Here is a 15,794-nt window from a genome sequence, read left to right on the forward strand (position 1 = left end):
CTGGAGCTGCATGGACGACTTGAGCACTCTCCTTACATTAAAACTGACTGCTGGGCATTTTTTGGTGGGTCCACTGGCGCTGTTCACTGTGTGAACCATAAGTGTCTTTAAATGAGAGGTACCTGCAGAAGCCTGAATGAGAACACAAATTCATGTCTTAGGATATTGTCCTGCTGTTCTTTCTGCACAGTCTCAGGGCCTGGACTAGAGAGATGTCACCTCAGAAAACCTTCAAGGGAGGAAAAAAAAGGATAGACCTTCATTACACTGTATGTTGTGCATTACTATAGAAGTTGAAAACTCCAATTTCATGTCAAAAAGAGACAAAGAATAAAAGTCAGTAATTTCCAGTGAGTTTTCCATGAGTCAGGAGAGCCTGGGGCTCTGACCTGGTCCAGCGTACAGCTGGAGCAGAAGCCTACAATGGGGCAGTAACCACACTGAGACTGAGCAGTGGGCATTTGATGAGAGTTTCAAGAGCTGAAACTCTCCGTGACTGCACATAGGCTGCACGTGGAGGATTCACTCCCAAAACTTCTCTAGTTATTTTTTAGCTGATTTAGGGACTGCCTGAAGCCACCTTGTAGCTTTCCTCTAAGTTTCATGCAAAAAGCTAAGAAAAACAGCTTATTCTTACCTATACTGAGTTTTTTCACTGCCCTACCTACAGAAGTTATGTACTTTGTACTTTATAACCCACTGAGCTTCTCTACATCTGTTTTACCTGCTGTTAAGAGAATTCAGAAGCCAGAATAAAGCTCAGAATAATTATACTTTATTCTGACACATGTACAAAAGTTTTGGGATAAGAATATAAACTTTTTTACAGATTTCTTCTGAATGCATCAGGAAGAATCAAGGGCCAGATTCTGCCCCAAGTCCCTGCAAGTGTATACTGGTGTAACTTCTTAAAATCAGCAAAATTACTCTGCACTTACACAGTGTCAGATTAAAAGCTATGAAATCAAAACCAAACCCCATGAAATTTAATTTTGCAGTGTTCACAGTAAGTCATAAACCCTCTGTGGTTACTTAGGAGTGGTTTTCTGTCTCAGGGAAAAAGAAAAAGAGAGAAGCAGTATTAAATCTGACCCTAAGGCCCTGCAAAGTTAGATGCTAATGCTTCCATCTTATTGGGAAGACAGCAAACTCCTCTTTCCAGTGGCACCATGCTATTATTTCCTAAGTTACAAGATTCTGCTTCTTAAATTCCTTGCTGGTTCAAGATCACTTACTGAGTCCTAACCACTGTAGATCCAATATAAGCTTTACTTGGGGAGAAATTTGTCTGTGGAGAAAGAAAGAGAAGACATTTCCTGAACCTAGCATCTGTTGGCATCTACAGAGCAGTTTGATGCATTAGAGGTAGGCCCTTGGGAGAAGGAGTGTGCTTCTATTTTTGCATGAAATCAGGCTCGGCAGAGGGCATGATGATGCATGAGTATCAGTGTGTATCTGCTTTCTCACTGTCATTTCCTCACTTAGGCGAGAGGCAGGGGATGGCAGTAACCAAAGGGATGCAAACAGCCCTCCTCATTGCCGACTAGGGCAGTGGGGATCTTTCTTCCTGCACTCTCTACAGACACACAGCTGCCAGCCAGCGGTGTAACTCATGCTGCCGCTGCTCTTTGCAGGGACACCACTCTGCTGGAGCTGCTTGGCTCCATTTGGCATTTTTCTTTATAGCTGAACATTGCATGACAATGCAGCTGATTGACTGCACCAGGCTGGGGTAAGGACTGCAATTGTGCCCTCTCAGGGGACGAAGTGGGAGTACAGGAGTGTGAACCCAGCTCTGCTCCCAGCCTGACTTTTGGGACTTGAAAGAGGGGGGTGTGCTCTTTTAAATATTCACTCATACACCCTTAGCTTCAGCACTGAAGCTTGCAAGTATTTTAGGTCAGAGCTGGTGTAACCAGCCTGAAGCAATGCTGCATCGTGCAGTAATCTTGACCATTTTTTCAACTAAATGTGCTTGAATCTAGTCATTTTCCTGATGGCTCACCTCCAAGAAAATGGTGTCGATCATTTGGTAGGTTTCAGGGCTGGATGTGAGTCAGCTCTGAGTCAGGCAGCAGCTTTAGCTTCGTGAAGTGCTGGTCCTCCTGTGCTGGCACAACCTGTGGGGCCGCAGCTCTGCAACAGACACTGCTCCTGAGCCTCCCCAACAGCAGCACGTGGGAGCCTAAGCATGGGGCACTCACAAAGCAAAGGGGCAATTCCACAGCCCCACATTTTTGGCTGTTCACCTGCTCAGCACTCTTGACCTCTGAAGATGGCAGAGTGTGTAAATGATGCTGGTGGCAGGCAGGGAGAAGGAGATGGGGACCTGTCTTGCTCCCCGCAGAGGTGCCCATCTGACCAGGGTGTGGGCATAGTGTGTCACTGCTGCACAAACAACTTCCCTCCCCAGAGCCAGAAGGAAGCAAGGAAAGAGCTTTGACCAGAGTCCTCTGTCCCTAGCAGGATGTTTCTGTTTCTATTGACATTTTATTAAGTAGGGTGGTGTCCCAGTTCTCAGGGAGTAGAGAGAAAAGCCAGACACAGCCTTGATGGCAAGCAGCCACTGTGTGTGTTGTGCAAAGCAGCGTGACTGACGGGTTCCTCGCTCTCTCTTTGTCTTTCTCTCCCCTTGCACGGTGTGATTGAAGCAACGCCCCGTGAAACAGTCCCTGAGCGCTTGCATGTGCCGAGAGTCCCACTGGAAATGCCTCCTCCTCTCCATCCTAATGTATGGCTGCCTGGGTGCAGTGGCCTGGTGTCAGCTGGCCAGAGTCACCAAGCTCAGCTTTGATAGCTCCTTCAAGGGCAAGTCTATGATCTACCATGACAGCCCATGCTCGGACGGCTATGTTTATATCCCGCTGGCCTTCCTCTCCATGCTGTACGTGGTGTACCTGGTGGAGTGCTGGCACTGCCACGTCAAGAGGGAGCTGCAGTACAAGGCAGACGTGGACAGTGTGTACGAGTGCATCAACCGCATGCAGCAAGCCACTCCATGCATCTGGTGGAAGGCCATCAGCTACCACTTCGTACGGCGAACCCGGCAGGTGACCCGGTACCGCAACGGCGATGCCTACACCACCACGCAGGTCTACCACGAGAGGGTCAACACGCACGTGGCTGAAGCTGAGTTTGACTACTCTCACTGTGGATACAAGGACATCTCCAAAGAACTCCTGGGCTTGGAGAGCTATACAGCCACCAAGCTGAGGTTCACCAAGTGCTTCAGCTTTGCCAACATTGAGTCTGAGAACTCTTACCTGACTCAGAGAGCTCATTTCTTCACAGAGATCGAGGGGCTAGATGACTACATGGAGGTGAGGGAAGGCATGCAGCTCAAAAATGTGGATTTTAAAGAGCTTATGATGGCCTACGGAGACCCAGATCACCTCCCGTGGTACGTGTCCCATTATGCTTTCTGGGTGGCAGCTATCCTGATGATCTCATGGCCACTCAGGGTACTCATAGAGTATCAGACTGCGTATGTCCATTACCACGTGGAGAAGCTGCTGGGCCTGGAGTACACGGCGCCCGTGGCGGCGGAGGAGCCCCTGTACCGGTACCGCATGCCCCGGGACAGCACGCAGGACAGCACCGAGCTGGAGTGGCACATCTGCACCAACCGGCAGCTGATCCCCAGCTACTCGGAGGCCATGCTCATGGACCTGGCCAGCTCCCCGGCCTACAACAGCTACACGGTGTGTCGCTACGGCCAGACGGCCCATGGCTGTGAGCGCTGCAACCGCGCCTCCAGCACCTCCTCCATCTTCTCACGCCACGCTTTCCACAGCTGCAGCGGCAACTCCCGCCTCTCCCTCAACACCAGCCGCTTCTCCCTCTGCCGCGTCCATGGCTCCCACAGGACAGGCCTCTGGAGGAGCCGCAGCAGCAGCATTGCAGAGCGGGGCTGCCAGGACGAGCAGTGCTGCTCCTATTCCAGCCAACTGGCTGTCAACGAGAACCCCCCCACCTACCACGATGCCCGATTCTTCCCTGTCCTGATCGTGCACAGGCCGGAGGGGCAGGACAGGCGGCATTTCTACGTCAGGCGCTCCTCCTGCCTAGAAACCTCTCTGTGACAGAACTCTGTTGTCACTTGGCTCCTCTGCTCTGGGACAGGGATTGCAGAGGTGACACCCGTGGGGAGCCTGCAAGTGTCAGTCTCTACAGCAGGCCAGCAGGACAAGTTTCAGCTCTTCCCCCTGCCATTGAAAGAGGACATAGAGACTCTGACCAACACCTAACCTCATTTTCAAGATTTTCTCCCCCTCCACCTCATCTCCCATGTCTTCATTCCCCATTCCTCTCACTCTTTCACTCCTTACCCTTCCCTTCCTCTGCTCCTTGATTTCCTGCCTCTCCTGCCATCCCACCCTCATTCTTTTCTTTGCATTTCAGTCACAGCATTTGGTTGTTGTGGCTGCTGGAGGATTTTAAATGCTTGTGCTTTGCCAGTACATTTGCCCTCCTGGATGCTTTGCAAGGTAAGAACCTTAGATAAATCAAGGCACAAGGCACACAGCCAGCCAGAGTCAAGTCAGAAGGAGAATTCAGATCTGCAGGTGCTGAGTCACCTCCTGCAAACCCCAAACGAGGTGCTTTTTAAAAAAATTATTTTCCCCAGTCTTTTTTTCCTCTTCTTTTGTCATTCCTTCTGTCCTTTATTCATGCTCTTCTCCTCTCTCTTTATCCTCATCTTCCATTTTTTTCAGTTCTTTCATTCTGCTTTACAGTTCTTCTGGGGTTTTGCCAGTGAGGATATCTTTTGGGGTGTAATTATCTTCCATTGGGCAAAAGTAAGGTTTTCATGGCACAAATGTCACTGACTGCTCACACAGCCACAAATGAAGCCCCTGAGAAGTGCTGAGGGCTTCTTTCAGGAGCAGTGTTGTACACCGATATAGCGAAATGCCCTTTACTCACACTGCCCTGCCTGGTCTGCAGCAGAGATGCTGCTGCATTTCCAGCTGTAGTTTACCTTGTCCAGCTCCACCCCTGATAGCAATCAGCGAGAGCCATAATGTAGATTAGTGCCCTGTTAATGCCACTATTTTTAGGACAGTAGGCCTGGTTTGTGGTTGTTTCATTCCTTCGACTTGAGTGCAGCAGCACAGGCTTGACAAGGGGAGAGGGGCTGGAGAGGGAAAGGTAAATTTGGTATTAACCCTCCCACAGAGAGTCTGGGGCTGTTAGGAAGCTCTTCCACCCACAGTGTCTATTACAGCAGTTGTAGGACTGCCTACATTACCTTTCAGCTTTCTGTGTGCCCTGAGGAGGGCTTTTGGTCTGCAGCCCACTTCACCTTCCCAGGCGAGATGTGGTGGCACCCCAGCCCCAGGCAGAGAGCACAGCTGAGAGCCAGCCCCACTGGCCGCTCCTGCTGGGGCTCCGAGCATTTCCTGCAAGGCTTCCCCTGCAGCAGGTGTAGCACCTTCCAGAACTAGTGCCAGCCTCTCCAAATCCACAGGGTGTCTGGTCCTGACAGAGTGTGCCACTGCAGTCTGGGCTGTGGGCTCTGCCCCCTGGCCTGGCCCCCTCCGAGCCGGGGGCTGCTCTGAGAACCTTGTGGCCACACTGAGGACCCACCAGGGACCTCGCACCTGCCAGACCTCCGTCCCACAAGGGGTGTTGTATGCCGAGCAAGCTCCGTGCCCCTTTGTCACATGGCTGGTGGAGATTATTATCCACTCTGACTCACAGGAAAATGCAATACGATCACAGTACATAGGTCACTTTCAAAACCAGTGTTGTCTCACCCTACCTTACAAGTAGGTAAGAAACTGAGCCCCCAGAGGGGCTGGAAACAAGTGCTTCCTCCCAAGTCCATTTTGTGTGTATCAACATGTAATATGAAATTTGTAAATTCATATTGATATGTGTAGATTATATGTAACTCTGCATACTTATATGGTGATTTCTTATGGCATTGACTGTTGCACCATGTTAAATACATTTTGGTTTTGTTTGATGACTCTGTTTTGATGTGCTGTGTTTATTTCAACTCCAGAAATGGAAACATTGGCAATACCTGGTTAACCTGCTGCAAATGACGGCACCATCAGAAAGGTTTTTAAAATTCTTATGAGTTGATCTTTTTTAATGTAAATACTTCATGTGTGATTTATGTGACATTTTCAGTCTGACAGCTTGGCATTTATCACAAAAGACAGATAACACATATGATGTGTTAGTTTATCACTTCTAAAAAAAAAATAACCATCCCAGACATGTGGAGGAACAATGTTTGGGCTTGGGATGATGATTATGATTGAGCTGGGGCCAAACTGGATAACCTTGAAACTTAGAGAAAAATCCAAATTTAGATCCACCAATTTCCACCTAGTTTCCCTCATCTATACCATGCCACCTGCCACACCCAGGTAGAGCTGGGAGAGTTTGGGAACTAGGAAAGGATCAGGCCAGAACTCAAAGCTCAGACTCATACCTGATATCCTGGTATTCTGAAGACAAAGTAAATGCAGATCTTTAATAGAGTTCCCTGTCCTTCTTTGTATTCACACGGAAAGTTAAAACCAGCACATATGAAAGATGTAAGAGCTGGACGAGGCTGAAACAGAGAGGCTGGAATATTTCAATACAGTTGCTTGGTGAAGAAGGTGGTTGAGAGGAAGACAAGAAAAGATAAGGGAGGAGATGGTAGAATAATATAGATTCAAAGAGAACAGAGTTCAGCTGTATCTAAGAGAATTCCTAAATGAGCAGCATAACTCAGTTATGGCAAGCTTAGCCCAGACAGAGGCAGTATGAGTTTCAGCCTTCTTGTGAGCTGCTGTTGCTGCTGCAGCCACACATGGCTTTAAATACCATACCCAAGGTCCTGGGATGGCCAGTTTTGTCCCACATGTACGCCAAGATGAAGAGTTATATTTGGGGCCTCAGAAGTGGCTACGTTAAACACTATTATTATCTGACATGAACAATCCATTATGATGGGTTGGACAGAGAATGGAGATAGTTTATTCTCAGTTTAGTCCTTCAGTGACCTGAAATGCCATTGCATTATCCAGTAGCTCTCAAGCTGTGTCCTTGTCAAATTTTGGAAAGTCCTCAGGGTTTGTGCTTCCTCAGTCACTGCATTCTGGGCCAACTTTGGGCCATTAATTTGAGAAGCCATCCCTAAGCTGCAAAAGCCTTCATACTCAGGGAGCTTTCTCCCATCACTTGCTGTAGCCTCTGGTGGTGACCAAAAAGCTGGGAGCAGCTCTTGTTCTAGCCTGGGACTAAATATGCTGGCTTCAACAGATCTCCCATTCAGGAAGCACCTGAATATCCATCCTGGGTCTACTACATTGTAGAGCAGAGCTCCTCCTGTACTCCTGCAACCCTTGAATGCCACTTCATCCTTGTTCTTGCCATTGCCACGGCCTCCCAATGCAGGATGAGGGATCTGCCCCCTAGCAATGGAGGGGTTAATGCTGCTTTTCAAATTCCACCTCAGAGGATGGAGCAGACAAGTTCTTGAATCCCAGTGCAAACCAGGCAGCTCTATAGAAAACACCTTGTATAAAACACAAGGATTTTCTATCCAGTTGCAGACTGACTACTTTGACAGTGGAGCAGTGGTATATGCCAGCAGCTTTTGTTGAACTTTTAGGGCTATGGCTTCTTATGTGGAAATGGGGATTTGCTTTCTCACTGGGATAGCCTATTCCAGATGTCCTGTTGGGTCTCAGCAGTTAGAAAAGGCTTAACAGTAGAAGAAGGTGAGGAAGTCCAGCAAATACTTCTCTTCCTTCTACCTTCTCACTTTTCCCTCCCTCCCTCCCTTTTGTCCTTTTTTCTCTTTTTCTTCATCTTCAGAAGTCTCCCAGCACTGGGCATTCACCTCTGGATTATGGTATAATAATAATAGGTATTCAGGCATTTTCTGGAATATACTTACACTTCCCAGCGTGTCTGGTGAGATGTGGCAAAACACTATTGCAGCAGAAGTAAGGAAAGAATGTAATCCAGAGAGCCAACAGCTGTGTTCTGTGTGTGTGAACAGTGAGCACTGTCACTGATGTTACCACCTGAAGAATAAAGCCATGGTGCTAATTCAGTGCCACAAGAGGCCAAGAGAGTTTATTTTTCTCCAGTGCCTAAAAACATTTAAGATTCACCAGTTCCTTTGCTTTCTGCATGGTGATACTCCACTCCTCTGTAAGTTTTCCCACTGCAGTTTGCACTTCAACTGGCAGTGTGCGCAGAATTTCAGTCCAATTTTCATATGGCTCCTCCTGCCTATCACTGTTAACACAAAGTCCTTCTCAGAACAGCTGAAGTCAGATCTTTTGATGGGAAAAATCCTCCTTGGTCTACTGCTTCCAGCAAAGCTTTGCTCTCTTACACCAGCCCTGAATCTGGCCTGTGCCATGCTACAACTGGAGCACTTCCTGAGCCCATGGGACCAGTGTAGTGTAAGCCTCTGTAATTGTAGGGCTGGAAGAAATCCTTAGAAGGAAAACACCATAGAAATATGTCATTATTCTAATGGCCATTTTTTTTTCTCATGAAACAGCTAAGATCTGCAAAAGTAGCTACCTTCTGGAGGGTGCTATTGCCCTAAGTGCAGGCACAGACCATGTAGCTGGATGGATGCCTGGGGGAGAGGCAGCAGCGACAGCAAGTGTGCATGAAGCTTTTAGCGAGCACCAGCACAGAACCTCTCAGCCCAAGAGCTGCAGTGATCCCGGCGATTTCCTGTCCCCAGGTGCAACTAGACTTCCCACAAGCACTCGAATGGATGGCTTTGTCAGTGTCTCCTCCCAGCTACCTCATTGCAGCAGGAGGCACTGGGGAGGGAGTGACATTTCCATTCCAGTAATGAAATCTTCTTGGCATTGCTTCAGTCCCCTAGGAATTCCTATCAGAAATGCAAATTATTTGGGAGGGGGAGTGAAGATTAGAGTTTGGAATGGAATTATATGAGCTAGTTGTGCCTCAGTTTCTCCTTCCCCCTCCTGGGGATGGTGCAGATTCCCTGCGTTCCTCCGTTTAGCCAGGTTTCCACAGCGTTTCGGGTGCTGCTGGGCAAGTGCTGCACGCTGATGGCTGTGGCAGAGCTGAGAGCTGCATCGTGTTGTAACGATATTGCTCCTTATGTCGCCTTTCAACCCAGATTCTCACCGTAACTCCTACGAAAAAGCAGCGCTAGATTTTTAAAAAAACTGTTTGTAAGTGACTTTTCCCACGCCGTTCCACTAACCCTGTGGCAGCAGAGATCTCCCTCCCGAGCTCTCTCCCTATTTTTCCGCTAGTGGAAAAATGGTCAAGGCCGAGCCGATCCTGCCTGAAGGGCGCGGGTGGATCTCCTCACCTTGCCGGTGCTCCTCCACAGCTCAGCTGCCGGGATGGGGTGACCGACATCCGCGGAGCAAGGGGCCGAACGGTGAGGAGAGTGTGGCCGAAGCGAGGAGCTGGAGCGGGCCGGCCGAGGGAGATGGGGCAGGGGGTGCTTGTGCATGAGGCGGGGCTCTGCTCATCCCGGCAGAGCCTCGGCTCGGGGGGGCTGAGTCCCGGTGGTGGCCCTAAGTCCTCCTCCCCTGCAGGGCTGGATGGTGCGCTGGGGCTCCAGAGGGGCCACATGGCTGTAGGGGGATGACCGTGCCCCGGCAGCTCCCGCGGATGTGGGTCATCGCTCCCGGCGCTGTGGAAACCAGGCCGCTCGACGAGCAGCCCTCGGGGGGCGCCGCCTCCACACACCTCCCGACCGCCGCCGCTGCCGCCCCGCCCCGCCCCGTCCCGCCCTCCCGGGGGCTCGGAGCCCCGGTCCCGTCCCGGGGCGGCGGAGCGGGGGCGGCGGGCGCGGTGATTCGCCGCTTCGGGGGCGGTGGGCGCCCGGCTCATGCATATTCATGATGTGATGTCAGAGGGGGAGCACAGCGCGCGGTGACCGCCCGAGAGCGCCATTTCCTGAAGGAGGCGGCGGCGGCGGCTGGGCAGGGACGGACGGACGGACGGACGGAGCGACCCACGGAGTGGCGCCGCGGCGGCCAAACCGGCAGGGGGAGATCGCCCGGCGGCGGCGACCGGAGCGGAGTGGATCTGACCCGACCCCACCGACCCGCGCCGTCGCCCCGCAGCAGGTTCTCCCGAGGCTCGCCCCGGCCGGAGCAAGAAGTTTGAGCGTGCCCGTAGCCTGCCGGGCGAGCCCGGTATCGGGCGGCGACGCGGGGCTGCCGCAGCCGCTGTCGCCGCCTTCACGGGCGGTGGGAGCCCCCCGCGGCGCCGGGAACAGGGGAGAGGATGGTGGTGCGGGAGAGATGGAGCTGAAGCGGAGCATGGCGATCCCGCGGCTCCTCGTGCTGGGACTCTGGGCTGCGGCACTCCGGGACGTCGCTGCCGTGGCAGGTGAGCGGGGCTGACAGCCCGGTGGCGGCGGGGCACTGCCCCCCGAGACCCCGGGTGCGGCGGGAGGGGCTGCGGGGCTCGGCTCCTGCCGCCGGCCGAGTCTCCCCGCGGGCAGCTCCCGCTCCGCCGCCTCTACGAGTGTCGACAGCCCGCTGAGGGTCGCCGGGCAGGAGCGGCCGGGGCGGCTGGTCCGCCCGGTGCGGCGGCCGCGGGGCCTCGGGCAGCCACAGGTGGGGTCGGGGCCGGCGCATTTTGCCCCTCCCGGCCGGGCACGGGCGTCTCCGCCGCGTCTGTGGGACCAGCGACGTGGCGCTCGGGAGCCGGCGGGGAGCCCGAGCTGTGCGAGCCTCGCCTGGCTGCGAGTAGAGCAGCGAGTAATCCTCGCCGGGTTCGCGGAGGCATTGCTCTGGCGTGTGCCTAGCGCGGGCCGTCGCCGAGGAAAGCCGGGCGCTAGCGCATTCCTCAGCGGCTTTTATTGTTGTTTTCCGTCATGAACTCGTTTTCCGAAGTTTCACACCCCGGTCGGCAAGGAAAGCAGCGTGCTGGAGCGTCTCGGCGCCCCGGCCAGCCTCCTCCCGACTTGAGCGGGAGTTGGGGCTCCGCGCTGTGTGTGGAGCGATGTGCGTGCAGTGGCACGGAGCTGGGGAGGCTGTGGCACAGGCTGGATCGCTAGATCAGCGTCCTAAGGAATCTGAGAAGCAAAAAGCCTTTACCCTGCATGCATGAGCAGACGTCTTCCTCTCCACTCCCAACATCACAAAAAACATATTCTGTTCCTAGGAATTAAAATATTCAGAGATAGCAAGTTTAAAAAGCAAACAAACAGATGTGTCATGTATTTTGACAACTAGTGTGTTCACTTGCTGTCAATTCAGACAATTGCTTGATAAGTCATTTAAAACAGTTCTGTTTCCTACCCATACATTTCACAATCTGCAGCTCTTACAGGTAGGCTTGGCGGAACCTATTTGGATGAAATTACTTCTTGCACAGTTGAATCAAGAATGTTGTCAGATGAGAAATAGTGAGTGGGAGAGTAAAACGAGGAATAGGTGGAAATTAAAATTCTTATGTGATTCTTCCTGGTACCTGCAGGAAGAGATGCTGCAGCCAAAACTGCGTTACTGACCTGTGAAGTTATTAAAAATACCTGACCTGTAATTCTTCATTTCGGTTGAAATTGATGGAGGGATTATACTTGGACAATATGTACAACTCTGACTGAACACTTGTACTGTATGTTAATTTCCTACATCATTGATTCCTCTGCTAACTGAAAACCATATAGAATCTCTAACAATATTTCCTGTTTTAATTTATGACTAACTCTTTCAGCAGGGCAGTCTGAAGGATGTTGAGTAGTTTGATTTTCCATGAAGGCACCTGTAATGAAAATGTCTGTCAGTTTCTGCATGTGTAGCAGCCTGGCTATATCAGTTTTCTGTAACACAGAGAGAGCTGCTATGAAGCTTTCATGTATTATTCCAGTGCTTTGAGTGGTGAAAGGGAGGATGCTTTCTGGCATGCACTGGGACATGTAGTTTGTGTCACATTTAAGTAATGCGAGGTTAGATCATCCTCACCCAAGGTGATCAAATCCTTAGCCCAGCAAATGAGCTGTAGCAACTAAACTCAAATGATCAGCTTGCCCATTTTCCAGTGCTCTCCGTGAATTTGTTAAATGAATAACCGCAGATAGAAAGGCAAAAGACTGAGTGTCGGGAAACCAGCTGGGGAATCTCATTAAGGAAAGGAATAAAGCTCTTCTGCCTGTGTTCTGGGTTTTCTCCTAGACTACTGGTACTCATCTGGGTACAGGCTGCTGGTGGCAGAGCTCTGGCTGGTCCCACAGTGCTGGCTCCCCTTCTCCCAGCTGTTACAACCACGCTGTGAGCTCCTCTGCTGCTCCTCTGCCCTGTGAGGTGGTGCCCTCGTGGCTGTGGGAGGGTGGCGTTTTAGCAAGAAGGAAAGTGGCAGATCTGAAATCTGTGTTGGATTGCTGGAAAGGCTGTAACAGAGTTTGAGAGCAACAGGGCTGCTCACTAAGCAGCACTTTCTGACTGGCTCTGTGGGTAGCAAGGCATTCTGTGAGAAGCTGACCAACCAGTGAACTGCGTGAAGTTGTAATGTACTGTGATACGTGGCCAGGCAAGAGTGATGGAGTAATTTTTTTCTGAAGGACGTGGAGTCCACTGCCAGGGCATAGTACTGGACTAAGCTAGACCTGTTCTGGTCTGTCAGTCCTGTGCCACTGCATAGGAAATAGCCACTCTCCCTAACAAAACTAACTTTACATTTATTTTCTACCTTCCTGCTTTCCCACGGTCTCCTTTGATCTTCTGGTTCCTCCTTTATATGCCTGTCTTTCTTAAATGTGCTTAGATAGTTGGCTTCCGTGTCTTCTCATGCTAACAAATTCCATACATTCACTTCTGCTTGAGGGAAACACTCCCGGTCCACCCACACACGTAACAGTGCTCCGGGGCAAATTCTGATCACTTCTGTGTCCATAAACCTGAGCAGCTTCACCAGCTCTGGCCCTGCTGCTTTGGGGTGCCAGTGGTGTAGCTCTGGGTACAGTGGGGTCCTTTGGCTGGACTGAAGGGTCCTCCAGGCGGCTCACTCCGCACACACCCACATCACGCGACAGAAATATCTGTTCTCTACACAGTTCTGCTCCTCAGTGAAGTATGGTGTGGAATAGGCTTTGTTTTCATGGGTTTTGCAAATTGTAGAGAAGCTCTCTGTAAGGCAGGAGAACAGTGTATGCTGAATAACAAAACATAATTGATTCTTTCTCATATCCACGCTCTTTGCAAATGCGTACAAGGGAGCAAGCACGATGTTTTCTAAGCAGCACAAGAACGGCATAGCTTAAATCCAGGCCTGGGGAAAAGAGGGAGGTGTGGCAGCGTGTTGAAGGGATGCAGTTAGCACTGCTGGAACACTGACACGGCGAAGCTCCCGGCATTTCTGTGCGTCTCTGCTTGGGCACTGCTCTGCAGAACATCACCCTGCTGTTACACGAGTTGAAAAAATCCCCATGTACATGCTGAACTACCACTTTTCTCCAGCAACTGTGCTTTCAGTGCTTGCATTTGCTTAGCAGACGTAGTAGAGCAGTGCTGAGACTAACACACTCCTCTGCAGCGTGTGCTGGTAGGGTGCGTAATTCCAGACCACCAACCTAGAGTAATTTGCTGTACTCCAACCCCCCTTCTTCTGGGGGTGGGGCGGAGTAGTATTTTTTTTTTAGGTATGAAATTTACAGGACCTCCAATCAAATTAAAGGTGTCCCAGGGTCAACCCGTGAAACTAAATTGCAGCCTCGAGGGAATGGAAGATCCCGAGATGTTGTGGATCAAGGACGGAGCAGTGGTGCAAAGCGTAGACCAGGTGTACATTCCAGTAGATGAAGAACACTGGATCGGCTTCCTCAGGTACAACAGATGCAGAGAAGGAAGAATATCATGGAAACTATTGCACAGTTTTCTGCTGTCAGCTATATCTCTGCGACTGCAGTGCCCTCAGTGGGGCAAAGTCCTTAGGTCTGCAGTTCACTGTGTGGCAAGGGCATAACTGAGAGCAGAACTGAAGCCACTGAGTGCTGAGATTTTATCCACTAGAACCATATTGGTTTTCTGACTACTGTGGGGACAGGTGCTTTGCTAATGCTTGTGATGCTTGAGACGTGACTTCAAGGTGAAAGGATGGTCTTGCTTTGTTTGTTCATCTTGCTCTGCCATGCAGCAGTATAAATAGGTTTTCTCTCGTACTCATCCTGTTCTCTTACTCTCTCTCTTGAGCTGTCAGTTTGCCTAAAGGGTGAGGATTGTTGATTGAAATGATACTCCCAGGACTACATCCCCTTCCTTTCTTTGGGGAGGAATGTTTGTCCTCTGAACCATCCCTGATTCATTTTGCAATGAATCCTAATTTATTCCTAATACATTTACACTACATGATATCGGTCCTGACCCATTCAGAGGCATGAAACTCTTGTGCAAAGCAGATCTCTATACTTTTATTTCAGCAGAAGAAGGATGTCAGCTAGTTCTGGAAGTACTGAGATAAACAAGACCCAAGGTTCTGCTCTGTCTTTTTTTATGCATTAAAAGAGCTTGTACAGATAAATATACCAACACCACACCACAAGAGCTCAAAACTGTTGACTGACTGAGAATCATTCTTCCCTGAGCTCTGGCTTCATCTCCTGTTACATTTCTTGGATTGACACTGTACAGGGTCTCCAATTCCAGCAACTAAAAGTCTTTGTGTTAAAGCTTGTCTGTAAAAAACATTTTGGTAGGAAAAACATCTGTGCACAGTAAAACTATTGCATAACATTATGTTGTGGAAACAGTTTGTCTTGAAACTATACTGTTTACTTCCCCCCAGTTCCACTAGTTAACTCTGTCCTTCACAATCTCATTCTGATCTCCTTTCTTGCCTCTTGTTTTACTCTGCTGAGAACTCTCTCTGCAGCACCAGAGATAAGTTAGGGTGCTAAATCTGGATGTATCTGAATCTCTCTCTCTTCTTCCTTTCTTCTCCCAAAGAGATCATTTCTACTATCCATGTGTGACTCTCTGCTGTGATCACTGTATTTCAGAACATGGGCAGGACAGCTGATGCCATTTGAAGGTCCAGCTCTGAAAATCGGGCTGTAGTGGGTCCATTGTGTGCATTTCAGCAAACTCTCCCCCCTTTCTGTCTTCCTTCCTGAGACATCCTTGCCCTTCTCCTGGAGGACTGCTAGCCTTAGAAAGGTGGGCATCAGCTCTGCGGGGGATGCCTGCATGGCAGCAGGCGCGAGGCTGCACGGCCTGCGGGGAGCAGGCAGCACTGGTGCCCTGACGGGCTCTCCGAGCCACACTGTTGCCTTTGGCAGCTGACACCTCGTTGCTTTGGTACCAAATTCTGCCCTTGCTCACCATTCACCAGCATAACCCCTCGAAATCACAAACTGGGAGGCCCAAGGAGTTTTGCAGCGTGAGCCGCTCTGGAATCGGGATAGGGCTGAGCACAGTTGAGGCAGGGGGACCCTTTTCTGCCCCATCTGTTCCTGTACAGGCTGTGCCAGTCCTGTTGCCTGAGGCAAAGCAGTCCAGCTCACCAGAGGTTTGCAGTGCAGAGTTTCCTGCTAGCTCAGATGTAGGCCAAGCTGCCGCACTTGAAGGCTAGCTAGAGTCATGATTCAGGATGGAGATGACCTCTTCCTATCCTCAGAGGACACAGATGACTGGTTTTCTGCGAGAATGTTTTGGAGGAAGACTGTCTGCTCTGCAAGGACTTTCTCCACCCACTTTAGAGAGGAGCCTCCCATCTCAGCTGTTTTGCCATGTGCTTTGTGCTGGCTGGCTGTTGATCTCCTCCCCAGAGCTGGCTGTGTCTCAGTGGGTGTTTTCCATGCATCTGGTTTGCAAAACACTGGAGGG

The 15,794-nt window shown here is 50.6% G+C and overlaps 2 protein-coding genes across 3 annotated transcripts in view; both read left to right on the forward strand.

The window, feature by feature from the left end:
• Window positions 1-2,657: 2,657 nt before the first annotated feature.
• LOC132074776 (transmembrane protein 151B-like) lies at window positions 2,658-5,896 on the forward strand. The gene has a single exon (XM_059474794.1). It carries the CDS (start codon window positions 2,685-2,687, stop codon window positions 4,080-4,082), a length of 1,398 nt encoding a protein of 465 aa, XP_059330777.1. The 5' UTR covers window positions 2,658-2,684; the 3' UTR covers window positions 4,083-5,896.
• Window positions 5,897-9,945: 4,049 nt separating this feature from the next.
• TYRO3 (TYRO3 protein tyrosine kinase) overlaps window positions 9,946-15,794 on the forward strand; it is a 41,327-nt gene continuing 35,478 nt past the window's right edge. Inside the window, exons 1-2 of one of the 2 annotated variants that reach the window (XM_059474616.1) lie at window positions 9,946-10,356; window positions 13,613-13,796. In XM_059474616.1, the coding sequence (XP_059330599.1) occupies window positions 10,269-10,356; window positions 13,613-13,796 (272 nt within the window). In that variant the 5' untranslated portion in view covers window positions 9,946-10,268. The remainder of the gene's footprint in view (window positions 10,357-13,612; window positions 13,797-15,794) is intronic. The other variant, XM_059474617.1, reaches the window with a different exon arrangement.

The sequence above is a fragment of the Ammospiza nelsoni genome, chromosome 6, assembly GCF_027579445.1.
Source record: "Ammospiza nelsoni isolate bAmmNel1 chromosome 6, bAmmNel1.pri, whole genome shotgun sequence".
Lineage (NCBI taxonomy): Eukaryota > Metazoa > Chordata > Aves > Passeriformes > Passerellidae > Ammospiza > Ammospiza nelsoni.